Source organism: Anomaloglossus baeobatrachus, chromosome 2, assembly GCF_048569485.1.
Source record: "Anomaloglossus baeobatrachus isolate aAnoBae1 chromosome 2, aAnoBae1.hap1, whole genome shotgun sequence".
Classification (NCBI taxonomy): domain Eukaryota; kingdom Metazoa; phylum Chordata; class Amphibia; order Anura; family Aromobatidae; genus Anomaloglossus; species Anomaloglossus baeobatrachus.
This window is the reverse complement of record NC_134354.1, coordinates 477,900,430-477,927,926: the sequence shown is the minus strand read 5'-3', so window position 1 is coordinate 477,927,926 and position 27,497 is coordinate 477,900,430. Positions and strand designations below refer to the sequence as shown.

Sequence of the window (27,497 nt, the reverse complement as noted above, 5' to 3'; positions counted from 1 at the left end):
TCCACAAATGACGACTGATAAGAAAAGTCCTGGTTAAATAAACTGATGTACAAAGTGGCCACTTCAATGGGACTTTACTCTTGGCTCTATTTATTGTATACAGGCTTCCATTGATTCAGAGTTCAGTGGGTGGCCGGAGACCATCTGGCTAGGATGTGTCCTAAACACCATTGTAACTATTGATTTAAAATAACAAATTTTATATATATATTTTTTTTTTCTTTAATTTCACATTATAATAGAAATTGTGTCGATTTAGACACATCAATATATTTTACCTAGAGTGGCAGTTGCATAAAAATTTTGAATATCTAAATCATAAATCATAATATAAGCTAAATTTGTTGTGACCTGCCGAAATTCTGAAAAAAACTTAAAGGGAACTTGTCACCACTTTTTTGCCGTATAAGCTGCGGCAAGCACCAGTGGGCTCTTATATACAGCATTCTAACATGCTGTATATAAGAGCCCAGGCCGCTTTGTAGAACATTAAAAAAAAGTTTATAATACCTAAATCGGTTGCTGCGATGAATTTAGCTCAGATGGGCGCCTTTGTCCTCCGTTGCCGACGCCGCCTCTTTCGGACATCTTTGTCGCCGCCTCTGTCGTCCTTCTAAAGCCATGGTGCATGACGCGTCCGTCATTCACACTCACCGGCATTCAGGTCCTGAGCGGGGCAGATAAAAGTATTGTAGTGCGCTTGCGTGGGACCGGCGAGTGTGTATGACGTAGACGCATCATGCACACAGGCTTCAGAAAGAGGACGAAGATGGCCGAAAGATGAGGCGCCGCCACTGAAGAACGGAGACGCCCATCTGAGCCAGATCCACTGCAGAGCGACCGTTAGGTGAGTATTATAAAGTGTTTTTTATGTTCTACACAGCGGCCTGGGCTCTTATATACAGCATGTTAGAATGCTCTATATAAGAGTCCGGTGGTGATGGCCGCAGCTTATAGGCCAAAAAAGTGGTGACAGGTTCCCTTTTTAAGTGTCTTTATAGCTACAATCATGAGAAAAACGAAGTACAGTCTACTTGAATTGTATGTTTTATTTTATTTTATTTTTTTTTTTTTAAATCTGGTGCTTTAAAAGGCTTTAAAATTAGGTAAATACAACCTCGGATGAACATCATCACGTGACAGATTACATTGTGTCTTTGTTTATTTTACAAAAATTAAGGCCCCGTCACACTAAGCAACATCACTAGCAACATCGCTGCTAACGAACAACTTTTGTGACGTTGCTAGCGATGTTGCTGTGTGTGACATCCAGCAACAACCTGGCCCCTGCTGTGAGGTCGTTGGTTGTTGCTGAATGTCCTGGGCCATTTTTTAGTTGTTGCTGTCCCGCTGTGAAGCACAGATCGCTGTGTGTGACAGCGACAGCAACAAATAAATGTGCAGGCAGCAGGAGCCGGCTTCTGCGGAGGCTGGTAACCAATGTAAACATCGGGTAACCAAGAAGCCCTGTCCTTGGTTACCCGATATTTACCTTTGTTACCAGCCTCCGCCGCTCTCACTGTCAGTGCCGGCTCCTGCTCTGTGCACATGTAGCTGCAGCACACATCGGGTTAATTAACCCGATGTGTGCTGTAGCTAGGAGAGCAAGGAGCCAGCACTAAGCAGTGTGCGCTGCTCCCTGCTCTGTGCACATTTAGCTGCAGGACACATCGGGTTAATTAACCCCATGTGTGCTGTAACTAGGAGAGCAAGGAGCCAGCACTAAGCAGTGTGCGCTGCTCCCTGCTCTGTGCACATGTAGCTGCTGCACACATCGGGTAATTAACCCGATGTGTGCTGTAACTAGGAGAGCAGGGAGCCAGCGCTCAGTGTGCGCTGCTCCCTGTTCTCTGCACGTGTAGCTCCGTGCACTGGTAACCAAGGTAAATATCGGGTTGGTTACCCGATATTTACCTTAGTTACCAAGCGCAGCATCTTCCACGCGGCGCTGGAGGCTGGTCACTGGTTGCTGGTGAGCTCACCAGCAACTCGTGTAGCGACGCTCCAGCGATCCCTGCCAGGTCAGGTTGCTGGTGGGATCGCTGGAGCGTCGCAGTGTGACATCTCACCAGCAACCTCCTAGCAACTTACCAGCGATCCCTATCGTTGTTTGGATCGCTGGTAAGTTGCTTAGTGTGACTGGACCTTTAAGGTCCAGTCACACTAAGCAACTTACCAGCGATCCCAACAACGATAGGGATCGCTGGTAAGTTGCTAGGAGGTTGCTGGTGAGCTGTCACACTGCGACGCTCCAGCGATCCCACCAGCAACCTGACCTGGCAGGGATCGCTGGAGCGTGGCTACACGAGTTGCTGGTGAGCTCACCAGCAACCAGTGACCAGCCCCCAGTCTCCTAGTTACAGCACACATCAGGTTAATTAACCCGATGTGTGCTGCAGCTAAATGTGCACAGAGCAGGGAGCAGCGCACACTGAGCGCTGGCTCCTTGCTCTCCTAGTTACAGCACACATCGGGTTAATTGCCTGATGTGTGCTGCAGCTAAATGTGCACAGAGCAGGGAGCAGCGCACACTGCTTAGTGCTGGCTCCTTGCTCTCCTAGTTACAGCACACATCGGGTTAATTACCTGATGTGTGCTGCAGCTACATGTGCACAGAGCAGGAGCCGGCAGCACAGGCAGTGAGAGCGGAGGAGGCTGGTATCAAAGGTAAATATCGGGTAACCAAGGACAGGGCTTCTTGGTTACCCGATGTTTACATTAGTTACCAGCCTCAGCAGAAGCTGGCTCCCTGCTCACTGCACATTAGTTGTTGCTGTCTCGCTGTCACACACAGCGATCTGTGCTTCACAGCAGGACAGCAACAACTAAAAAATGGCCCAGGACATTCAGCAACAACCAACGACCTCACAGCAGGGGCCAGGTTGTTGCTGGATGTCACACACAGCAACATCGCTAGCAACGTCACAAAAGTTGTTCGTTACCAGCGATGTTGCTAGCGATGTTGCTTAGTGTGACGGGGCCTTTAGGCTAAGTAAGATGAAGTAGTTGTACACCTCTACAGCGTCAATAGGAAAGTAAGCAGTCAGGGATTGCTAATCAAATGCACCTTGATTGTTAATCAGCAAGTGTGACCACCTCTATAAAAGCAGACGTTTTGGCAGTTTGCTGGCCTTAAGAGATCAGGTGAGCCAAAAAGAAGAAAAACATAGCCGAAGATCTTGGAGAAACCGTGGTTGCTGCCCATCCATCTGAAAGTGTTAAAAGGCCATTTCTAAGCAAATTGGAGTCAGTCATTCTATAGTGAGAATGATTATTCACAAGTGGAAAACAGTTCACAATAATCCTTGAACTTGAAATCCCAGCAATTTACCCCAAGGTCAAGCTTTCCAGTGCCTGCAGATATTGCATTAAAGAAAAAACTATATACAGCTTGGACCATAAATACATCCGTTAGCATGTTAAATGTTCACGTTCATACAATTTGAAGTGGATTGAAAAAGTATGGATTGTTTGGAATGGTGGGCAGGAAAAAGCCTTACAATAAAACGTTATCAGTGTGGCTAAAATGAATAAATGAATAAACAAGATATCTGGCATGTGTGTTCCGGTATTACAGACAAGGAGGTATATTATCTGCGGTTTTAAAGGAGTATTCCCATCTCCAAGATCATATTTTAATATGTAATAGGTACAGTATAATAATATTAGTACATACTTCCAATTAGAAATGTAGTATAGTTCTTCTGATTCGCTGTCCCTTACCTGATGTTCAGGGCATTGCAGGACCTTAAGTATCCATTGTTACGGCCACCCATATAGTCACAGTTAGTTAGTGGCTAGTGGTCATAACCATGGATACCTAAGCTGCAATACCCTGCACATGTGGTAAGTGACACACCTAATCAGGAGAACTATACTACATTTCTAATTAGAGGTATTAGCTAATATTAATTTTTATTATTATTATTATTATTATTATTATTATTATTATTGCTACAACCTACTACATGTTGGGGATAGGATCTTGGAGATGGGAATATCCCTTTAAACATAATCGCAGTGCTCATAATTCCAGGACATCTAGGTGTCCATCATTCTTCAATGTTCATAGAGGGAATCGATGCCCTTATGCTGAACCTACAAGTATCAGATGAAGTAGCATGCTGCAATTAAGAGGAGATTAACTCTCGTTTACTCCAAAGGGATGCATATTGGATTTTTACTAAGGATTTCCTAACACCAGAAGGGTGAAATGAATAGCTCTGTGTAAATGTGTTCTTTCTTTATCGCTCCTAATTGGGAGACCCAGACGATTGGGTGTATAGCTACTGCCTCCGGAGGCCACACAAAGCACTACACTTAAAAGTGTAAGGCCCCTCCCCTTCTGCCTATACACCCCCCGTGGGATCACGGGCTCCTCAGTTTTTCATGCTTTGTGCGAAGGAGGTCAGACATCCACGCATAGCTCCACTGTTTAGTCAGCAGCAGCTGCTGACTATGTCGGATGGAAGAAAAGAGGGCCCATATAGGGCCCCCAGCATGCTCCCTTCTCACCCCACTTTTGTCGGCGGTGTTTGTTAAGGTTGAGGTACCCATTGCGGGTACGGAGGCTGGAGCCCACATGCTGCATCCTTCCCCATCCCCCTTAGGGCTCTGGGTGAAGTGGGATTTTACCGGTCTCCAGGCACTGAGACCGTGCTCCATCCACAGCCCCTGAAAGGAACTGCTGCATATGGAGCTGAGTATCGTCAGGGACAGGACCCTGCTTCATCAAGGTACTCTGTGTCCCCACACAGACGCAGACACACTGCAGCATTGCTGGGTGTGTTAGTGCGCCGGGGACAACAGCGCGCACGCTTGTGCCACTGCTCACTACAGCTCTGCTGAGGGAGTATATGTATTCGGAACTGCCGCGCCGGCCGCTGCTGTCAGTTTGCTGCGGCGCGGCTGGGACTTGTGGTGCGCCGGGGACTTCCGCGCTGGCCGTGCATGTATGACGGCTGCGCTTATTACTCGAGTCCCCGGCTTTTGCGGCCTAGTTTCGTTTCGTTCCCGCCCCCAGGCCTGCCAGTCAGGGGAAGGGCGGGACGCTGTGCAGAATGTCAGCGCAGAGGGCTGGAGTCTACTTTACATACTCCAGCCCTCACACTGGGCACAGTGGGACACCAGTTTCCCGCACTTTGTCTGAGGCACGCCCACGGTCCGCCCCTCTTCACAGAACGCCGGCAGCCATTCCTGTGTGCAGTCTGAGCTGGAGAGGGGAGACAAGTTTTGGGAGACCCAGTCACGGGATTCTGGCGACCACACACCCGCGTTTGAGCGGGCGGTTATCGGCGCCTCTGGTGCTGAACCCACTAGTGCCGAAGTGTACATTTGTATTTTTATGCTTGTACGCTATACATTGCACTGTACGGTCGCTGGTGCTTCCTGGCTATATACCCTCCTAGATTGCTCAGAGGAGACAACAGCATGTCATCCGCAAAAAGCAAGGGTGCCAAGGCACAGGCTTTCTATGCTGCTTGTACCGCATGTGAGGCTTCTTTACCGGCAGGTTCCACTGACCCCCACTGTGTGCAGTGCTTGGCCCCTGTGGCAACTGCTCGGCCGGGGCCTCTGCTAGAGGTGACCCAGGGAGAACCACCTGTGAATACTGTCCAGGTGACGGGGACAGAGTTTGCAGTTTTCGCTGATAGATTGTCTGTGACTATGACTAGAATTCTAGAAACGTTGCAGTCTAGACCAGTAACTCAGACCATGGGCACTGTTCAATCATTGCTCCCTGGTCCCCCTCTGTTGGAACAGCCCCGGGCTCCGGGGGTGTCCCATGCATCCCAGTGTGACGGCTCGGACACGGACGACAGTCCCAGACAGCCTAAGCGAGCTCGCTATGAGCGGCCCTCGATTTCATCACACTGGTCAGGGTCCCAGCAGGAAGGCTCTCTGTGTGATGAGGCGGAGGTAGCTGATCAGGATTCTGATCGTGAGACCGCTCTCAACTTGGATACACCTGAAGGGGACGCCAAAATGAATGATCTGATAGCGTCCATCAATAGAATGCTGGATATTTCTCCCCCAGCTCCTCCGGTGGAGGAATCCGCTTCACAGCAGGAGAAATTCCATTTCAGATATCCCAAGCGTAAATTGAGTTCTTTTCTGGACCACTCTGACTTTAGAGAGGCAGTCCAGAAACACCACGCTTATCCAGATAAACGTTTCTCAAACGGCTTAAGGACACACGTTATCCCTTTCCTCCTGACGTGGTCAAAGGCTGGACCCAGTGTCCCAAGGTGGATCCCCCAATCTCCAGGCTTGCGGCTAGATCCATAGTTGCAGTGGAGGATGGGGCTGCACTTAAAGATGCCACTGACAGACAGATGGAGCTCTGGTTGAAATCCATCTATGAAGCTATCGGCGCGTCGTTTGCTCCAGCATTCGCTGCCGTATGGGCACTCCAAGCTATTTCAGCTGGTCTTACACAGGTTGACACTGTCACACGTACATCTGTGCCGCAGGTGGCATCCTTAACCTCTCAAATGTCTGCATTTGCGTCTTACGCGATTAATGCTGTTCTGGACTCTACGAGCCGTACGGCAGTGGCGTCCGCCAACTCCGTGGTTTTACGCAGAGCCTTGTGGTTAAGGGAATGGAAGGCAGATTCTGCTTCCAAAAAGTGCTTAACCAGTTTGCCATTCTCTGGTGACCGACTGTTTGGTGAGCGGTTGGATGAGATCATTAAACAGTCCAAGGGTAAGGATTCATCCTTACCTCAGCCCAGACAAACCAAACCCCAGCAGAGGAGGGGACAGTCGGGGTTTCGGTCCTTTCGAGGCTCCGGCAGGTCCCAATTCTCCTCGTCCAAAAGGACTCAAAAGGATCAGAGGAACTCAGATTCTTGGCGGGCTCAGTCACGCCCAAAAAAGACAGCCGGAAGACCCGCTACCAAGGCGGCTTCCTCATGACTTTCGGCCTCCTCTCTCCGCATCCTCGGTCGGTGGCAGGCTCTCCCGCTTTGGCGACATTTGGCTGCCACAGGTCCAAGACCGTTGGGTGAGAGACATTCTGTCCCACGGGTACAGGATAGAGTTCAGTTCTCGTCCTCCAACTCGATTCTTCAGAACGTCTCCGCCTCCCGACCGAGCCGATGCTCTTCTGCAGGCGGTGTGCACTCTAAAGGCAGAAGGTGTGGTGATCCCTGTTCCTCTTCAGGAGCAAGGTCACGGTTTTTACTCCAATTTGTTTGTGGTGCCAAAAAAGGACGGATCCTTCCGTCCCGTTCTGGACCTAAAACTTCTCAACAAGTACGTAAAAACCAGACGGTTCCGGATGGAATCCCTCCGCTCCGTCATCGCCTCAATGTCTCAAGGAGATTTCCTAGCATCAATAGACATCAAGGATGCTTATCTCCACGTGCCGATTGCTCCAGAGCATCAGCGTTTTCTACGGTTCGTTATAGGAGACGAACACCTTCAGTTCGTAGCTCTGCCTTTCGGTCTGGCGACAGCCCCACGGGCCTTCACCAAGGTCATGGCAGCAGTAGTAGCAGTCCTGCACTCTCAGGGACACTCTGTGATCCCTTACTTAGACGATCTGCTTGTCAAGGCTCCCTCTCAAGAGGCATGCCAACACAGCCTGAACGTTGCACTGGAGACTCTCCAGAGTTTCGGGTGGGTCATCAACTTTTCCAAGTCAAATCTGACCCCGACCCAATCGCTAACATATCTTGGCATGGAGTTTCATACTCTCTCAGCGATAGTGAAGCTTCCGCTGGACAAACAGCGTTCACTACAGACAGGGGTGCGATCCCTCCTTCAAGACCAGTCACACCCCTTGAGACGCCTCATGCACTTCCTAGGGAAGATGGTAGCAGCAATGGAGGCAGTCCCTTTCGCGCAGTTTCATCTGCGTCCACTACAGTGGGACATTCTACGCCAATGGGACGGGAAGTCGACGTCCCTCGACAGGAACGTCTCCCTTTCTCAGGCGGCAAAGGAATCTCTTCAGTGGTGGCTTCTTCCCACCTCATTGTCAAAGGGAAAGTCCTTCCTACCCCCATCCTGGGCGGTGGTCACGACGGACGCGAGTCTGTCAGGGTGGGGAGCGGTTTTTCTCCACCACAGGGCTCAGGGTACGTGGACTCAGCAAGAGTCCACCCTTCAGATCAATGTTCTGGAAATCAGAGCAGTGTATCTTGCCCTACAAGCCTTCCAGCAGTGGCTGGAAGGGAAGCAGATCCGAATTCAGTCGGACAACTCCACAGAGGTGGCATACATCAACCACCAAGGAGGAACACGCAGTCGGCAAGCCTTCCAGGAAGTCCGGCGGATTCTGACGTGGGTGGAAGACACGGCATCCACCATATCAGCAGTTCACATCCCAGGCGTGGACAACTGGGAAGCAGATTTTCTCAGTCGCCAGGGCATGGACGCAGGGGAATGGTCTCTTCACCCGGACGTGTTTCAAGAGATCTGTCGCCGCTGGGGGATGCCGGACGTCGACCTAATGGCGTCCCGACACAACAACAAGGTCCCAGTTTTCATGGCGCGGTCTCACGATCACCGAGCTCTGGCGGCAGACGCCTTAGTTCAAAATTGGTCGCAGTTCCGGCTACCTTATGTGTTCCCACCTCTGGCACTGTTGCCCAGAGTGCTGCGCAAGATCAGGTCCGACTGCCGCCGCGCCATCCTCGTCGCTCCAGACTGGCCGAGGAGGTCGTGGTACCCGGATCTGTGGCATCTCACGGTAGGCCAACCATGGGCGCTACCAGACCGACCAGACTTGCTGTCTCAAGGGCCGTTTTTCCATCGGAATTCTGCTGCCCTGAACCTGACTGTGTGGCCATTGAGTCCTGGATCCTAGCGTATTCAGGATTATCTCAAGACGTCATTGCCACCATGAGACAAGCTAGAAAACCAACCTCCGCCAAGATCTACCACAGGACGTGGAAGATATTCTTATCTTGGTGTTCTGCTCAGGGAGTTTCTCCCTGGCCATTTGCATTGCCTACTTTTCTTTCCTTTCTACAATCCGGTTTGGAAAAAGGTTTGTCGCTCAGCTCCCTTAAAGGACAAGTCTCAGCGCTATCTGTATTTTTTCAGAAGCGACTAGCACGGCTTCCTCAGGTACGCACGTTCCTGCAAGGGGTTTGTCATATCGTCCCTCCTTACAAGCGGCCGTTAGAGCCCTGGGATCTGAACAGGGTTCTAGTTGCTCTCCAGAAGCCGCCTTTCGAGCCTATGAGGGATGTTTCCCTTTCTCGACTTTCACAGAAAGTGACTTTTCTAGTAGCGGTCACCTCTCTTCGGAGAGTGTCCGAGCTAGCAGCGCTGTCATGCAAATCTCCCTTCCTGGTGATTCACCAGGACAAGGTGGTTCTGCGCCCGATTCCGGAGTTTCTCCCTAAGGTGGTATCCCCCTTTCATCTCAATCAGGATATCTCCTTACCTTCTTTGTGTCCTCATCCAGTTCATCAATGTGAGAAGGATTTGCATTTGTTGGATCTGGTGAGAGCACTCAGAATCTACATTTCCCGCACGGCGCCCCTGCGCCGCTCGGATGCACTTTTTGTCCTTGTCGCTGGTCAGCGTAAAGGGTTGCAAGCTTCCAAATCCACCTTGGCTCGGTGGATCAAGGAACCAATTCTTGAAGCCTACCGTTCTGCTGGGCTTCCGGTTCCCTCAGGGCTGAAGGCCCATTCTACCAGAGCCGTGGGTGCGTCCTGGGCATTACGGCACCAGGCTACGGCTCAGCAGGTGTGCCAGGCGGCTACCTGGTCGAGTCTGCACACTTTCACCAAGCATTATCAGGTGCATACCTACGCTTCGGCGGACACCAGCCTAGGTAGACAAGTCCTTCAGGCGGCGGTTGCCCACCTGTAGGAAAGGACTGTTTTACGGTCCTGTCACGAGGTGTTATTTTACCCACCCAGGGACTGCTTTTGGACGTCCCAATCGTCTGGGTCTCCCAATTAGGAGCGATAAAGAAGAAGGGAATTTTGTTACTTACCGTAAATTCCTTTTCTTCTAGCTCCAATTGGGAGACCCAGCACCCGCCCTGTTTTCTTAGGGATTTTTGTTTTTTCGGGTACACATGTTGTTCATGTTAAATGGTTCAGTTCTCCGATGTTTCTTCGGATTGAATTTGTTTTTAAACCAGTTATTGGCTTTCCTCCTTCTTGCTTTTGCACTAAAACTGAGGAGCCCGTGATCCCACGGGGGGTGTATAGGCAGAAGGGGAGGGGCCTTACACTTTTAAGTGTAGTGCTTTGTGTGGCCTCCGGAGGCAGTAGCTATACACCCAATCGTCTGGGTCTCCCAATTGGAGCTAGAAGAAAAGGAATTTACGGTAAGTAACAAAATTCCCTTCTTATATGTTTTAAGATCAGTGCACAATATTTGTTACATTTTACCATTAAGATATTAAAATGTTATATTCTTTGCACTGACTTAAAAATGTAGGTGCATCATTAAATTGCATGGGCAAAATTGTTGGTATTCTTCTGTTTAAAGTAAGAGAAAAATGACACTGGTCTCCGAAATTACTTTTTGTCATTTTCATGTGACTTCAAATTTAAATTTACTGAAATATCAACAATTGAAAATCAGACATTGCTATTAAAATAAACTAATGAAAATGGCCTGGACACAAATAATGGTACTTCTAGAAAACATGGAAAATAATTTGACCATAGTGACATGTTAACCTAAGGTGGGTCCTGTACTTGCCATCACAGGTGTCTAAAAACGTACAAGTCACTTTGCCCATTTATTGATGAAACTTTGCTGTTTTATGTCATGTGTTCACCACACTGAACATGGCCCAAAGAAAGCTAAGGAGAGAGTTGTCTTAGGAAATTAGAAAGAGAAAAATTTAGACAAACATGTTGAAGGTAAAAGTTACAAGACCATCTCCAAACAGCTTAATGTTTCTGATCCCGTTGCACATATTATTCAGAAGTTTAAAGTTTTTGGGACTGTAGCCAACCTCCTTGAGCGTGGCCACAAAAGGAAAATTGAAGAGCCAAAAGGTAACCGAGCCCATACGAGATTATAGGTGAACAATGTCAAGATAGTTCAGTGTGAGATCTCGCCATCCATTGCTGTTTTGGTCAAAGTGGACTTCATGGAAGACTACCGAAAAGAGGAAACCATCGTTGAAAGAAAATCTTAAAAAAACGAGACTGAACTTTGCCAAAAGGCATATTGACAATCCACAAAGCTTCTAGGAGACTGTCCTTTGCACAGTTGAGATAAAACTGGAGCTTTTAGGCAAATCTCATCAGCTCTTTGTTTATCGACACAAAAAAAGAACATTATATCTACTGTGTAACATGGAAGAGGCTCTGTTATATTTTGGGACTGCTTTGCTGCATCTGGTGCAGGTTCTCTACAACAGGGTTCCCCAACTCCAGTCCTCAAGGCCCACCAACAGTGCATGTTTTCAGGATTTCCTTAGCATTGCACTGCTGTTGGAACCAGCACCTGGGCAAGTAATTACATTAACACCTGTGCAATACTAAGGAAATCCCAAAAACCTGCACTGTTGGTGGGCCTTGAGGACTGGAGTTGGGGACCTCTGCTCTACAATATGTGCAGGGTAGAATGAAATCTCAGGACTATCAATGCATTCTGGAGAAAAATGTGCTGCCTGGTGTCAGAAAGCTTGGTCTGAGTCACAGGTCCTCCAAAAGGATAATGACCCAAAACCTAAAAGCATAAAAGAATGTCTTTGAGCAAAACATTAGAATATTCTGAAGTGGCCTGCTATGAGACCTGATCTAAATCCTAGTGAATATCTGTGGAAGGAGCTGAAACAGTCTGGAGAAGGCACCCCTCATACATAAGACAGCTGGAGCAGCTTGCTCCCAATGAGTTTCCCAAAATACCTGTGGGCTGGTGGAGAAGTCTCATTGAGAGTTACAGAAATCGTTTGTTTGCATTAAATTGCCTTAAAAGGTTAAAAAAGAAAATATTAAGTTTAGGGTTCCATCATTTTTGTCCAAGGCATTTTCATTACTTTGGTGGTGAATAGTTTGGCCACATACAGCTGAGCTATCCCCATTCATCACTATACACTCTACAGTTCCTGGCAGCCTGCACTACATTTCCCCAACATCCCCAGACTTCGTGACTTCGCACAGGCGCAGGACTTGGTGTGTAGAGCAGAGGTGCAGTACGCACTTCAGGTCGGCTAGTATCCAGCAGCCGCTGTCCAAGAACAGTGATCTCATGCTCCACCGTCACCAGGATGTCTGTTTGCAGGTGCACAATGTGAGCACATCACTGCTTATGTTAACTGAAACCACAGACGTGTGCCAGCGTCCTGCATCAAGAAATGGTCTTCACCTGCTCTGCCCCGAATCACCACCCACTATAACATCCACCCCCACGACAAGGACAACAGATGGGAAGGTGTTGGTATGGCGCGTTTTGCAGAGGAGGCTGACGTGGTGGTAGTTGGAGGTGGCCCGGCTGGTCTCTCTGCAGCCATACAATTAAAACATCTCACGGCTGAGAGTGGTAAGGAGCTGCTTGTTTGCTTAGTGGAGAAGGCAGCACAAATTGGGGCTCACACCCTGTCAGGTGACTGTCTAGAGCCAAGAGCCCTGGAGGAAGGGTTTCCAGACTGGAAGGAGCGAAGGGCATCGCTGCACACAAAAGGTGATTGGCAATAAGTTTGGAGTCCTGACCGAAAAACACAGAATACAACTCCCTATACTTCCTGGACTTCCAATGAATAATCATGGCAACTATATTGTACGGCTTGGACATCTGGTCAGCTGGCTTGGGGAGCAGGCAGAGACTCTTGGGGTTGAAATCTACCCTGGATATACTGCAGCAGAGGTGCTTTTCCATGAAGATGGCAGTGTTAAAGGAATAGCAACAAATTATGTTTGCATTCACAGAGATGGCTCTCCAAAGGCTACATTTGAATGCGGGCTGGAACTGCATGCCAAGGTGACCATCTTTGGTGAGGGCTGCCATGGACACCTTGCCAAACAGTTGTACAAAACGTTTCTTCTTAGAACTGCGAACCACAAACCTATGCAATAGGACTAAAGGAGCTATGGCTTATTGATGAGAAAAAATGGCATCCAGGTGTTGTAGAACACACTATCGGCTGGCCATTGGAAAGACACACTTATGGTGGATCATTCCTTTATCACCTCAATGAGGGAGAACCACTTGTGGCTCTTGGTTTTGTGGATGGTTTAGATTAGCAGAATCCAAACATAAACCCATTCAGAGCATTTCAGAGGTGGAAACATCACTCTACTTTACTGTGTCCCTGACTCTGGAAGGTGGAGAACAAATTGCTTATGAAGCACGTGCTCTGAATGAAGGTGGGTTCCAGTTCTTGCCAAAGCTCACATTCCCTTGGGGTGTTTTGGTTGGGTGCAGCCCTGGCTTCTTGAATGTACCAAAGAGTAAAGGGACTCACACCGAAATGAAACGTGCTATGATAGCAGCAGACTCCATCTTTAAACCACAAACTGATGAAAACATTCAGTCAAGTACCCAAGGGCTTCAGTTCACAGATTATGAAGAAAATGTAAAAAAATCCTGGGTATGGAAAGAGCTTTATAGTGTGAGGAACCTTAGATGTTCCTGCCATGGATTTCTGGGATTGTACGGCGGCATGATATTTGCTGGGATTTTCTTCTGGAGACTAAGTGGAATGGAGCCTTGGGCATTAAAGCATAAAGGACTTGATAGTAGCCAGCTGAAACCTGCCAAGGATTACATACCCATTGAGTACCTTAAACCTGATTAGTTTTGATCTTCTTTCATCTGTGGCTCTGAGCGGTAGCAGTAGTAACCATGAACATGACCAGCCTGCACGTCTAACATTACGAGATGACAGTATACCAGTCAAAAGAACCTGGCTGTATACTATGGGCCAGAGCAGAGATTCTGCCCAGCAGGTGTCTATGAATATGTTCCTCTGGAATCCGGAGATGGGTCAGGATTACAAATCCATTCTCGGAATTGTGTGCACTGTAAGACCTGTGATATTAAAAATCCAAGTCAGAATATCAACTGGGTTGTGCCCGAAGGTGGCGGTGGACCAGCCTACAATGGAATGTGAGCGACCCACCCTGGAGAGCAGTATTTCTTTATCCAGTAACTGACTGGTACATTGCTGACACCAAAGTGGTTCTAGAAAATTTAATTTCGGGCTTTTAATCAAAGGCGAGTCAAAGACTGTGAATTTCCACCATTGCTTGTGGAATGACACCAACACTAATGTAGAACAGGTGTCTGGTTTCTGCTTTGGAAGGTGTTTAATTGTCCCAGTATATTGCCTTATTGTATTGGTGGGATTGAAGACTACTATGAGGCATGCTTAACACCAGCTATGGACAATGCCTTGCTTATACACAGAATGTTTAAAGAAAAGTTTCCGATGTTCCTTATTTTGATGCTTAAACAGACATTTTTGAATAAAAGTGAATAGTGGCCCCCAGTGTCGGAAAATCTCTGGGGTATGGGCTTCCTGTGGTAGATTTCCTGGAGATCATGATGCGGCCGTTTTATTCCAGTCACGTGATCGCCATTATACACCGAATAACTGAGATTGTGTTACAGTAAATGGCAGTGCCAGTAACCAATGATTTGTCTCCCACCTGGCATAATCAAACATGTCAGATGGGAGAGAAATGTCCTCCCCCGGTGTGGCCAAAGTACCCCCCCCCCCGGACTCTCTTCTCTTCCTGATCTCCTAAAATGGCGGGCACATGAGTTGTGCTCCCACTGCAATCATCCTCCTCTGATTTCTCTCTCATTTGACATGTCGGATGAGAGAGAAAAGTCCTCCCCAGGTCACCCCCGATTTTTTGCACCCTGAGCTGATGTTATGACTGACACCAATTGGGGGCAGATAAGATGTTTTTATCACCTCTTATTGCAATGTTGTGGCGGCCCAAAAAACGGAATTCTGGTGCTTCAATTTTTTTCTCGCAATGCCATTTACTGATCGGATTAATTTTATTTTATAGATAGATATATATTTATATATAAGATTTTATAGATCCGACTTTTACAAGCGCAGTGATACCAAATACGTGGGCGTTTTTTATTCCTGCCGGCATATCAGATTGATAGGCATTTAAGATGCTAACTTTAAGAGGCAGATGATGGCAGAATAATTTAACCATCATGGAAAGATGTAAGCCCGCGACATTAAACAATGACTGTGTAATTTGTCATGGTTGTATCTTCCGAGGAGTGGATTTGTTTCTTTTTTTTTTTTTTTTTTTTTTTTTTTTCCCCCAGTTTCCTGATATGTAAAACAATAGAGTTCATAGCGGGTGTACTTACGTTTTTCTCATGACTGTATACTAGTTAAGCTTGAAATAGTTGTTCCATCTTGAAATGCTTACAGCGTGTGATCTAACTATTTACCCTTCCGTTACAGATGGCGAACCAAACAAAATTTAGACTATTGTTTCCTAATGATGTATGCACAGAGGAAGGGTATTTATTACATCCAGGTGAATATATTTTGTCTTGATTCTTTTGTAGTCAGATATATAGTTCAAGCGTGTTATACCGTTGACTTGGCACATGATTTCATATGGCAGTCGTGTTGTCTTTCACATATCAATACTGAATTATCATTTGATGTTACTGAATTAATTGAGGGGATCATTTTCTGTATCTTTACAGCTTGAAGATGATATTGTTGCCAAGCAAAATTACTTCAGTACAATAAAGAACTTTGCACTTCAACTATCTAATGAAGAATGGATGATCCTTGAGTTCTCCCAGTTGGGATTCATTGGTAATTTTGGGAGTATTTTACGTTTCTAAAGTATTTTATTTTTAGCTAAAAAAAAGAAATGCTGTTCTAAACAATTAATAAGTTGTATATCTCCTTATAGGTATATATTGTAACATAATATAATCTGATTTATCGTTGCAGGGAAAATGTTTCAGGCTCCCGATATCACACTTATTGTCGAGTTCATCTTTATGTTCTACAAAGAGAAGCCCATTGACTGGCTTCTGGACCATATATTATGGGTAAAAGTCTGTAACCCTGAAAAAGATGCAGTAAGTTGTATTAAATTGTTTTATTTAAAGTGGTTGCCTTGTCTAAAATGACACATCTGCAGTCATTTTGAGCTCCTAGAGTTCACATGAGGTCATAGCTGAAGTACCGCTGGAGGTGATAGCTGTTTACATAAATCATGATGAGTTGGAGTTTTTATCGTTACCATTTTGGGCCACATAATGTTTTGATCGATTTTCTATTCCACTTTATGTGAGTCAGAATCAAGAAGAAACAGAAATTCAGGAATTGTATTTTTTTTTTTTTTTGTTTACGCCATTTACAGTGTCATAAAAGTGATAAGACAGCTTTATCCTTTGTCTCAATACAATTACAGCAATACCATATATATGTTTTGCCATTTTTACATCATAAAAGCGTTTATAGAAAACTTTTTTTTTTTCTTGCATTGCTGTATTCTGAGAGCTATAGCTTTTTTATTTTTTCACTGATGGAGCTATATGCCGGCTTGTTGGGACATGGTGACCTTTTCAGCAATACCATTTTTGTTTACATATGACTTTTTGATCACTTTTTATTTCACTTTTTTGTCAGTTGTATGATGAAAAGACAGTTTTTGGGGTTTTTTTTCAACTTTTTTTTTTTTTTTTTTACGATGTTCACTGACGGGGTTAACTTGTGTGATAGTTTTATAGATTGTTATGGATGTGGTGATACCAAATAATGTGTACTTTTTTATTTTTTTTTTTTTTTTACTTCGTCCTTATATGGGACATTTAGTTTTTGTTGTTCTGATCGCTCATATAATGTATTGCAATACACTACAGCTGTCAGTACAGCACTGACAGAAGCATCTGGGACCATGCTTCTGGCATGATTCCAGAGGCTTACCTCTGGTCACCATGGAAATGATAAGGCCTTTGCGATCACATCAAAGGCGAACCAATCGGTGCGGAGAGGGAGTGTGATCCCTCTCCCAGACCCCTAAATGCCGCAATCGATCCCAGCATTTAGGAGGCTAAATAGTCAGGGACAACTGGCAGTTACAGCCGAGGTTCGGCTGTCGGGAAAGCAGAGTCCTCAGTGACGATCGCATGAGCACAACTCCTGTGCCTCCACAATTGCCATTATGTACCCAGTAAGTCATGGGTCAGGGATTCCTATTTGACCATAACATACTGGGTAAGTCAAAAGTCGTAAAGGGGTTAAGAATTCAATCACATTTGCGTATAACTCCGCTGTGTGCAATGTGTTGTTCAGTGAGGCAGTGTTCATCTGCAAGTTTTGCCTCAGCTGTAATCTGGCTGAAGAAAAAAAAAATAGCAGCATGCTGCGTATAGTCGTGTAAAACGGCTGATATTCGTCATTGCGTGCAAGAAAAAAAACCGGACGGCACAGGCACCATCCATATGTCGTCCAATTTTTTAGTTCTCCTGCAGATATATCATTTCCGAACTCCTCTACATATAAGAAGTTTTCCCCTGTAGTGCCTTTCATGTTGAGTTTATTCTACAACTTTTTGTTTGTTTAACCTAATAAATAATTTAAGAAAACAACATAGGGTCCCTCTTATTTTTGATAACCAGCAAAGGTAAAGCAGACAGCTGCGGGCTCGTACTCTCAGGCTGGGAAGATCCATAGTTATTTGGCTTTTCCTCGCCTAAAAATACCAGCCCGCAACCGCCCCAGTAGTGGCACATCACATAAGATGCAATGTGCCTCATGGGGACTTTTGCCTTCTTTTGGATCAACATTTTAAGCCATAGGCCGAACTTGATGGTCTTGTGTCTTCTTTCAAACTTAAAGCTATGAAAAACTGCTTTCTTCTACGTTTGCGTCACAATAAAAAAATTATATAAATTATGCTGTAATTTATATGTAGCCCAAAACAGCATTATAAGTAATAGAATTTGTTCCACATAAAATGAATCTTCATGCAGATATGTCATTGAAAAAATAACATTATTGCTGCTGAAAAGAGGAGAGGCAAAAACAAAATATGCTGACTGTTAAGGCCAATTCAGGCCTGGTCACATACCGCCCCTTTTCGATATAGACTGACATAGGCTGATATTGATGAGTTGTCTGATTTATACGAGGTCCTCTCAACTGTCCCCCAAAAGATCATATGAAAGGATAGAAGGATCTGGCAAGTCCAATTTTAAGACTGCTGATCTTTTTATTCTCTAGAAGTAAGCCACTGCCAAAGATGTCTGAGAGCGACTTTCCCATAGGGAACACAGGTGCGTTTGGCATAAGGAAGCTCTCATATGTATGGGAGAAGCGGGAAAGACCGCTGCCAGCCAAACGATTGGCCATACTAAAGAGTATGAGGGGCTTAGAAGGGTATTACAGTGGGGCTATAAGCAAATCAATTAATAGTTTGTTTGTGATCCTGGACAATTGCTATCTTAAGGTGTTTAATGTTAAGGCCCCGTCACACTAAGCAACATCGCTAGCAACATCGCTGCTAACGAACAACTTTTGTGACGTAACAGCGATGTTGCTAGTGATGTTTCTTAGTGTGACATCCATCAACAACCTGGCCCCTGCTGTGAGGTCGTTGGTAGTTGCTGAATGTCCTGGGCCATTTTTTAGTTGTTGCTGTCCCGCTGTGAAGCACAGATCACTGTGTGTGACAGCGAGACAGCAACAACTAAATGTGCAGGCAGCAGGAGCCGGCTTCTGCGGAGGCTGGTAACCAATGTAAACATCGGGTAACCAAGAAGCCCTGTCCTTGGTTACCCGATATTTACCTTCGTTACCAGCCTCCGCAGCTCTCACTGTCAGTGCCGGCTCCTGCTCTGTGCACATGTAGCTGCAGGACACATCGGGTTAATTAACCCGATGTGTGCTGTAACTAGAAGAGCAGGGAGCCAGCGCTAAGCGGTGTGCGCTGCTCCCTGCTCTGTGCACATGTAGCTACAGCACACATCGGGTAATTAACCCGATGTGTTCTGTAACTAGGAGAGCAGGGAGCCAGCGCTAAGCATTGTGCGCTGCTCCCTGCTCTGTGCACATGTAGCTGCAGCACACATCGGGTAATTAACCCGATGTGTGCTGTAACTAGGAGAGCAGGGAGCCAGCGCTAAGCGGTGTGCGCTGCTCCCTGCTCTCTGCACGTGTAGCTGCGTGCACTGGTAACCAAGGTAAATATCGGGTTGGTTACCCGATATTTACCTTAGTTACCAAGCGCAGCATCTTCCACGCGGCGCTGCTGGCTGGGGGCTGGTCACTGGTTGCTGGTGAGCTCACCAGCAACTCGTGTAGCCACGCTCCAGCGATCCCTGCCAGGTCAGGTTGCTGGTGGGATCGCTGGAGCGTCGCAGTGTGACATCTCACCAGCAACCTCCTAGCAACTTACCAGCGATCCCTATCGTTGTTGGGATCGCTGGTAAGTTGCTTATTGTGACTGGGCCTTTAATCACTTTGCAACATTCATGCCATCTCTAGTCATTGAGGTATTTACAATGCAAAATAATCCTGCTGAGAACTATAGCAGCCTACCTGCACTGAGCGATCTAGAATAGAGCTCTCTGTGCATCGTTTGCTTTGGTCTGCCTGTGCAAACAACCACTGAGCAGTAAAAGTTTACTGGTTGACAGTCCTATCATGCCACCATTCAGGCCATATTAATGTATCTTGACTATGGCTATTGTTGATTGGTAGTAATTATTGGGAAAGTTCTTATTTTAGTTGAGCACCCTGGTCTTATGTTTTTTTGTTTTGGGGAAACTGACGTAAAGGGGTAAGATACAACTTCTTATGTGTTTATAATTGTTATTAATAATTTGATTTCCCTTTTTAATTTCATTTTTAAGAAACATTGTGACAGGCAAAAATCCAATCTTCGAATCCGGTTTAGACCTTCGCTTTTTCAGCATGTCGGTCTGCACTCGTCATTAGCAGGGAAAATACAAAAACTCACAGTAAGTATAAGCTTAGTTTTGAGCATAATACTGACCTTTAATGTGCTAAAATTACCCAGCAGTGCAATTACGCTGTTGGCAAGTGACAATAGTCACATGGATATTTTTTGCAAATGATATATACTAATACAACGATCAGTAAAAGTCGCTGCCATTTTCCATCATAACTAGTAGCGCTACGTCACTGTACAGCACAGAAGAGACGCTTCTGCACTGAGGAATGTGGTCTCGCTGCTCCAAGCAGATACCATGTTCAGTGTTGAATAGAAGGAAAAAATATCGGCACATCCAGCGTTAAATAATTTCTGTCTTTATTTTCACCTAGTATTAAAAAAGTCCATCCATATTAGAAGACCCTAGGGTCTTTCCTTCTATTCTCAAGATATAGTCCACCTGGCGGACTTCATATCGTTGCACTCCCTGGATGTGTGGGGACCTTTTCCATTGGGCGTGTCAAGCTTTCATTCACCCTGTTTGTTCATGTTCAGTGTTGTGTATTGAACGTGGGCTCTGCTACCGGGGACATGCTGCTACTTTATTTATTGTAAAATGTTTCCTTGCCATTTTCCAGCTTTATTGTAAGATTTTATTTGCCACTCTTTAGCTTCACTTTCTATTATTGTCACACATGTTCGTGCTGTGTTCAGAGTGAAACCACTCCTATCACAGCAAAGACCAGTGTGATAATGATAGACAGGTAAGCTGGAGAGCGGCAGAAAAAAAAACTGTAATACTTACCACTGGCAGAGTGGTGGTAAGTAGTGATGAGTGAGCACTGCCATGCTCAGGTGCTTGGTACTCGTAATGACTAGTGATGAGTGAGCACTACCATGCTCTGGTGCTCTGTATTTGTAATGAGTAGTGATGAGTGAGCACTACCATGCTCGGGTGTTCAGTACTTGTGAAGAGCAGTTGGACAGGCTCAAATTATTTACTGAGTATAATGGAAGTGAAGGGGGAACGCAAGCATTTTTCCAGAAGATCATCCAGAAAAATGTTTGAGTTCCCCATTGATATCCATTATACTCTGTACACAAGTCGAGCCCACTGAGCATCCAACTGCTCGTACCAAGCATGGTAGTGCTTGCTAGTCACTAGTGGTGAGTGAGTTTTTAATAAACTGGAGCGATGTTCCTGGAAGGCTCTCCTATGGTGACACTTCCTATTCTTTCCTCATTAGTCAGAGAGATCCTGTGATAATTGTCAAGATCTCCCTGTTTAGTGAGAAGAGAACAGGCACTGTTACCATAGGTCCGTCTCCCGAAGGACTTCACTACAGTTTTTTAGAGTATTGCTCACCTCCTCTCCACCGCCTTTCACGCCAATCTGGAGATTCCTATCAGTCATTAATATAAACACTAAGGAGGGAATTCATCATTGCTTTTCTGACACTTTTTGGCTTGAATATTTCTCAATTAATGTGATTTGTGACAAATTATTTTAATGACTTGTACCTTTTCGAATTTGTCTTTTGTTGCATAGTCAGATTTCTGATTTTTTTTTTTTGTTTTTTTTTAATCACTGTAGTTGTTCTAAAGATCCACAAATTCATAAAATGCAACATTACATTTAAAAAAAAAAATCACAATATTTGGTGCAACTCTACTTAATTCCCCACACCCAAAATATTTTTTTCATGTATGCAAGTTTAAATAGTTGAATTACTTTAGCCAAAACGTGTGCTTATTTGATAGAAGCATGAAAGCAATACTACATGGACATTTGATGTGTTTAGGAAATTCTATTACTTAATCATAGCTGAGCAAAAACTACAAGTCAATGTAGAAAAGGAACTTTAAAAAAAAAAATTCCAATGATGAATCAGGCCCGGTATGTTTCTCTTTCCGTGTTTCACTAGATATCTGCTTCTGCTTTTCCTTTTAGGATAAAGATTTCTTAAAACCATTGTTGCATAAAATTCACGTCAATCCTCCAGCTGAAGTTTCAACATCCTTAAAAGTATATCAAGGACACACCCTTGAAAAGACTTATCTGGGGGAGGACTTCTTCTGGGCTATCACTCCTGTGGCTGGAGACTACGTGCTGTTCAAGTTTGATAAGCCGGTGTATGTAGAAAGGTTAGTAGCTGTTGATGAACTCTGCTTCTTGGCGTCTAGTCATGTAGTGTTCCACTTGGGAACGCCCTAGAGTATTCAGACACTGGTGAAATGAGACCCTGAGTCTGTATATTATTTAATTGAGCGTTACCTCAATGTGGAATCGGCAGACAAAGAATATTTTGCCATTAAAGCAAATGATGAGCAAGATATGAAAAGAAATCACTTGTGTAGTTTATTCGTGTGCGCCGTAGATCAAGTCAACAGGCTGGCATAGATTTCTGCTAGAATTTATGTCCCTTGTGTATTTTTAAAAAATTGATGCGAATGGACTTAATCTGCAAAAAGACTTTGAAACAGATGTGCGCCAAGGAATTTTGCTTTTTCCAGAGATAATAGTTGTTTATCATATTGACAGTCCACAGTACGCTAATTAGCTTCCCTAGTGGTAGCTGCAGGCAGAATTTTGTCTTTTAAAGCCACACCCCAGCGTTTTGTTTCTATTTCACCGCTGGAGTGGTGCTTTTAATCAAAGGTCCAGGACCCTAATCTAATACTCGCCCTCTGGCATTTTCAGCTTTTATCACCACTGCTCCTTTTGGTCTCAGGCACTTAGTAAACTACCGGTTACTCCAGTGTTTCATGGAGCTAACCAGAGGTCACAACTCAGTGCAAGTCTATGAGAGCCATGTTCTTGCTCTCATAGACTTATATTGATAGCTTGCGACATAAGATCTGACTTCCAGCCAACCAGACGTTCCGGTCACAAGATGGTCCCGCAGTACTGGACTGGAACCCAAAAAAAGGGTGAAATGGACAGAGGTGAGTATAAGACATGGGGCAGGGACCTTAGATTAAAAGCACCACTCCATTGATTAAAAACAAAATGCTGGAGTGGTGATTTAACCTGATAATGACCTAGTGCCGTGAATTACAGCTTGGTCCTGTGCACCATTGTAAATTTACATCTGGATTAAAGTTCCTGCTGGTGATTAACCCCTTAACGACCGCCGATACGCCTTTTAACGGCGACAAATTAGGGTACTTCTTCCGATCCGCCGCTTTTTAACGGCGGTCGGAAAAAAGGGTCTAGTGCCCCCCAGAGTCAGAAAATTTCCGTGGTCTCAGCTGCCGGGGGTAGCTGAGACCCTGGAGATCATGATTCTGGCCGGTTTTTCCGGTCCCCGCTCACCTGATGACCGGTATACACCGTATACCGATGATCAGGTTACAGTAAATGACCGCGCCGGTAAAAAATCATTTATCTCCCATCTGGCATAAACAAACATGTCAGATGGGAGATAAATCTCCTCCCCCGGTCCTTTCGGGTCCCCCGGTGTCGCCAAAGTGTCCCCCCACCCCCCCTCCCTCCCGAAAATCTAACATGGCGCTGCACATACCGGCGCGCACAGCAGCGCGCCGGCCGCATTTCCCCCTTTCCTATGGTTTCTGTCGCATGTGCTATGACACATACGACAGAAACCTGCTCCCCAGGCCCTGGCAGGTCACCCCCTATTCCCACCCCGGTGTTCCCCGGTGTCCCCCGTACCTGTCAGCTCTGATCCCCCGTGGCCCCCTCCTCCTTCACAGTGCACGCCGGTCACGCGTGCAGAGCGCGGTTGACAGCTTCCTGTGTCTGACTCAGACGCTGGCTGCTGCTGCTGCACAGAGTCTGCAGCTGTGACCCGGGGAGGGTGGGTGCAAATTCTTTGCACCCACTCTCCTCAAATGGATGGTCTGCACTCCTAGAAAATGGGGGATACGTTCCCTGAACGTGCCCCCCATATTCTAGAAGGTCCAGAATCGCCGCGGGACTTTCACAATGGATTACAGCAGGGACACGATTTTTTTTTTTTTTTTTCTTTTTAATAAATTGGCCAAAGAGGGAATGTTTTTGGGGAGTGTTTTTTCAAATTTTTTTTTGTCAATTTTTTTTTTATTATTACTGTCAATTAGTTATGTCTGGTATCAAATAGACGCCGTGACATAACTAATTGCTGGGCTTGATGCCAGGTGACATTACACATCTGGTATCAACCCCATTTATTACCCCGTTTGCCAACGCACCAGGGCGTGGGATGAGTTGGGGCGAAGCGCCAGGATTGGTGCATCTAATGGATGCGCCACTTCTGGGGCGGCTGCGGCCTGCTATTTTTAGGCTGGGAAGAGTCCAATAACCATGGCTCTTCCCACCCTGAGAATACCAGACCCCAGCTGTCAGCTTCACCTTGGCTGGTGATCTAATTTGGGGGAACCCTATGTTTTGTTTGGTTTTTTTTTTTAATTATTTATTTATAAATAATTAAAAAAAAAAAACAGCTTGGGGAGCCCTCCAAATTGATCACCAGCCAAGGTGAAGCTGTCAGCTGTGGTTTGCAGGCTACAGCTGTCTGCTTTACCCTAGCTGGCTATCAAAAATAGGGGGGACCCCACGTCATTTATTTTAATTATTTTTTTTTCTTTTTGGGCTAAATACAAGGCTAGGCACCCTTTAGTGCCACATGAAAGGCACTAAAGGGCGCCAGCTTAGAATATGCAGGGGGGTGGGACGTTATATATGTTTGACATCTATCCATTCATCCATTGTAGCATTTTAGGCTATGTGCCCACAATCAGGGTTTGCAGCGTTTTGGGCGCAGAGTGTTTTCCCTGCGTCCATAACGCTGCGTTGTGCAGTAGAAGCACAGTGGAAGGATTTTTAGAAATCCCATGCCCACTGTGCTTCTTTTCTCCGCAGCATAAACTGACCTGTGGCGCAGCTTCCCGAGCCTCAGCATGTCAATTTATGCTGCGGAGATGAGTGTTCTCTGCAGGTAGAATAGAACTAAAGTCCACAGCAGCCTGAACCCAAATCATGGGCATGGGCAGCTGCGTTCTCCCGTGGACAACACTCACATCTCTGCAGGAAGGCTGACACTGTGTACTGGACGCCGTGTCGCTGGATCATGGCCACATAGCCTAAAAGTGAGAAATTTGTTGCTATAGCAACATTTTTGTGAAGTACCTGTGGATTCAAAATGCTTACTATACTCCTGAATAAAATCCTTGAGGGGTCCAGTTTCCAAAATGGAGTCACTTGTGGGGGGTTTCTAATGTATAGGTACCCAAGAGGCCCTGCTAATGTGACATGGTGCGCGCAATTTATTTCAACTTTTCCAAAATTCAAATGGTGCTCCTTCCATTCCAAGCCCTCCCATATATCCAAACAGAGGTTTTTGGCCACATATGGGGTATCCCTGCGCTCACAAGAAACTGGATAACAACCTGTGTGGTCCACGTTTTGTTGTTGCTTCTTGAAAAAGTGAGAAATGTGATGCTAAAGAAACATTTTTGTGAAAAAAATGAAAATTTTCAATATGGCAACCTAAGCTTATCAAATTCTGTGAAGAATTTGTGGATTCAAAATGCTCAATATACACCTAGATAAAAGCCTTGAGGTGTCTTGATTCCAGAATGGGGTCACTTGTGGGGGGCCTCCACTGTTTAGGCACTTTAGGGGCTTTCCAAATGCGACATAGCGTCCACTAATTATTCCAGCCAAATGTTCAGTCAAATTGCACTCCTTCCCTTCCAAGACCTGCCGTGTGCCCAAACAGTTGATTTCCACCACATATAAGATATCACCAAACTCAGGAGAAATTGCACAATAAATTTCATGGTGATTTTTTTCCTGTTACCCTTGTGATAAAAAAAGCTACCTGGTTGAAGTAACAATTTTGTGGTAAAATTTTATTTTTTTATTTTCATGGCTCAACGTTATAAACGTCTGTGAAGCACCTGGGGGTTCAGGGTACTCACCAAACATCTAGATAAATTCCTTGAGAGGCCTAGTTTCCAATATGGGGTCACTTGTGGTGGTTTTTTTGCTGTTTACGTACCTTAGGGGTCCTCCAAATGCAACATGGTGCCCGCAAGCTTTCAGCCAAATTTCCTTTCCAAAATTCAAATATTGCTCCTTTCGTTCCAAGCCCTCCCATTTGTCCATACAAAGGTTTCAGACCACATGTGAGGTATCACCGTGCTCATAAAAAAGTGGGTAACAAACATTTGGGTCAAATTTTTGGAATTACCTCTTGAAAAAGTGAGAGAATTGATGCTAAAGCAACATTTTTGAGAAAAAAATTACAATTTTCAATATGACAAAGTAACGTTATCAAAATCTGTGAAGTACCTGTGGGTCCAAAATGCTCAGTATACCCCTCGATAGAAGCCTTAAGGGGTCTAGTTTCCAAAATGGGGTCACTTGAGGGGGGTTCCTGCTGTTTAGGTACCTTAGGGGATCTGTAAAAGCAACATGGTGCCCGCAATCTGTTTCAGCCAACTTTGCTTTCCAAAATTCAAATATTGCTCCTTTCATTCCGAGCTCTCCCATTTACCCAAACAAAGGTTTCTGACCACATGTGGGGTATTGGCGCGCTCATAAGAAAGTGGGTAACAAAGTGTGAGGTCCAATTTTTGGTGTTACCTCTTGAAAAAGTAAGAAAAAGTAAGAAAATTAGTGCTAAAGTAACATTTTTAGGTAAAATGTTAATTTTAATTTTTTTTCATTCCACATTACTTTAGTTCCTGTGAAGCACCTGAAGGGTTAATAAACTTCTTGAATCTGGTTTTGAGTACCTTGAGGGGTGCAGGTTTTAGAATGGTGTCACTTTTGGGTATTTTCTGTCACCCAGGCCTCTCAAAGTCACATCAAATGGGATGTGGTCCCTAAAAGAATGGTTTTGTAAATTTTGTTGAAAAAATGGGAAATTGCTGATGAACTTTGAACCCTTCTAACTTCCTAACCCCAAAAAATGTTGTTTCAAAAATTGCACTGATCTAAAGTAGACAAGTGGGAAATGTTATTTATTAACTATTTTGTGTGACATAACTCTCCGGTTTATGGGCATAAAAATTAAAAGTTTGAAAATTGCAAGATTTTTAATTTTTTTGTCAAATTTCAGATTTTTTCACAAATAAAATAAAAAAATATCATCCTAAATTTACCTCTAACATGAAGCACAATATGTCACGAAAAAACAATCTCAGAATCACCGGGATCCATTGAAGCGTTCCAGAGTTATAACCTTATAAAGTGACACTGGTCAAAATTGCAAAAAATGGCCTGGGCATTAAGTACAAAACTGGCTTCGTCCTTAAGGGGTTAAATATCCATTTCCTTTTATTTACAATGCTTGAAATGTTTACTTATTGGAAAGGGCCATTAGCCATTAGTCCTTGGGGCCTTTGCCTTAATGGAAGTGTTCTGATCTTCAGTTTTTCTATTTTACAAAATGTATGTCTCAGGGTTGCAAGATGTCACCTTTTTCTTTTTCTTCCATTGACAAACCTTTTTGAAATGCAGTTTAATTTACCGTAATTTTAAAGATGTTGTCAATTACAATGTTTTCTGACCCATGGATGGCATTGGTCATACAACAATTACAGCAGAGAGCTGACCACTGGAGATTCCTACGGGTAGTGGTGGCGATGTATGTTACTCATGGATGCAGGGTATCAAAGTCCTGCATGCACAGTCTTGTCCTGCAAGGAGTCGCTG

At 45.1% G+C, this 27,497-nt stretch overlaps 1 protein-coding gene and 1 pseudogene across 1 annotated transcript in view; both read left to right on the top strand.

Annotated features, from left to right (window-relative positions):
• The window catches only part of MGAT4A (alpha-1,3-mannosyl-glycoprotein 4-beta-N-acetylglucosaminyltransferase A), a 107,119-nt gene that overhangs the window by 49,477 nt on the left and 30,145 nt on the right, over nt 1-27,497 (top strand). Inside the window, exons 8-12 of the mRNA XM_075336398.1 lie at nt 15,376-15,451; nt 15,627-15,741; nt 15,883-16,013; nt 19,794-19,901; nt 21,786-21,979. Coding sequence (XP_075192513.1) covers nt 15,376-15,451; nt 15,627-15,741; nt 15,883-16,013; nt 19,794-19,901; nt 21,786-21,979 — 624 coding nt within the window. The remainder of the gene's footprint in view (nt 1-15,375; nt 15,452-15,626; nt 15,742-15,882; nt 16,014-19,793; nt 19,902-21,785; nt 21,980-27,497) is intronic.
• On the top strand, nt 12,205-14,046 carry LOC142290288 (electron transfer flavoprotein-ubiquinone oxidoreductase, mitochondrial-like; annotated as a pseudogene).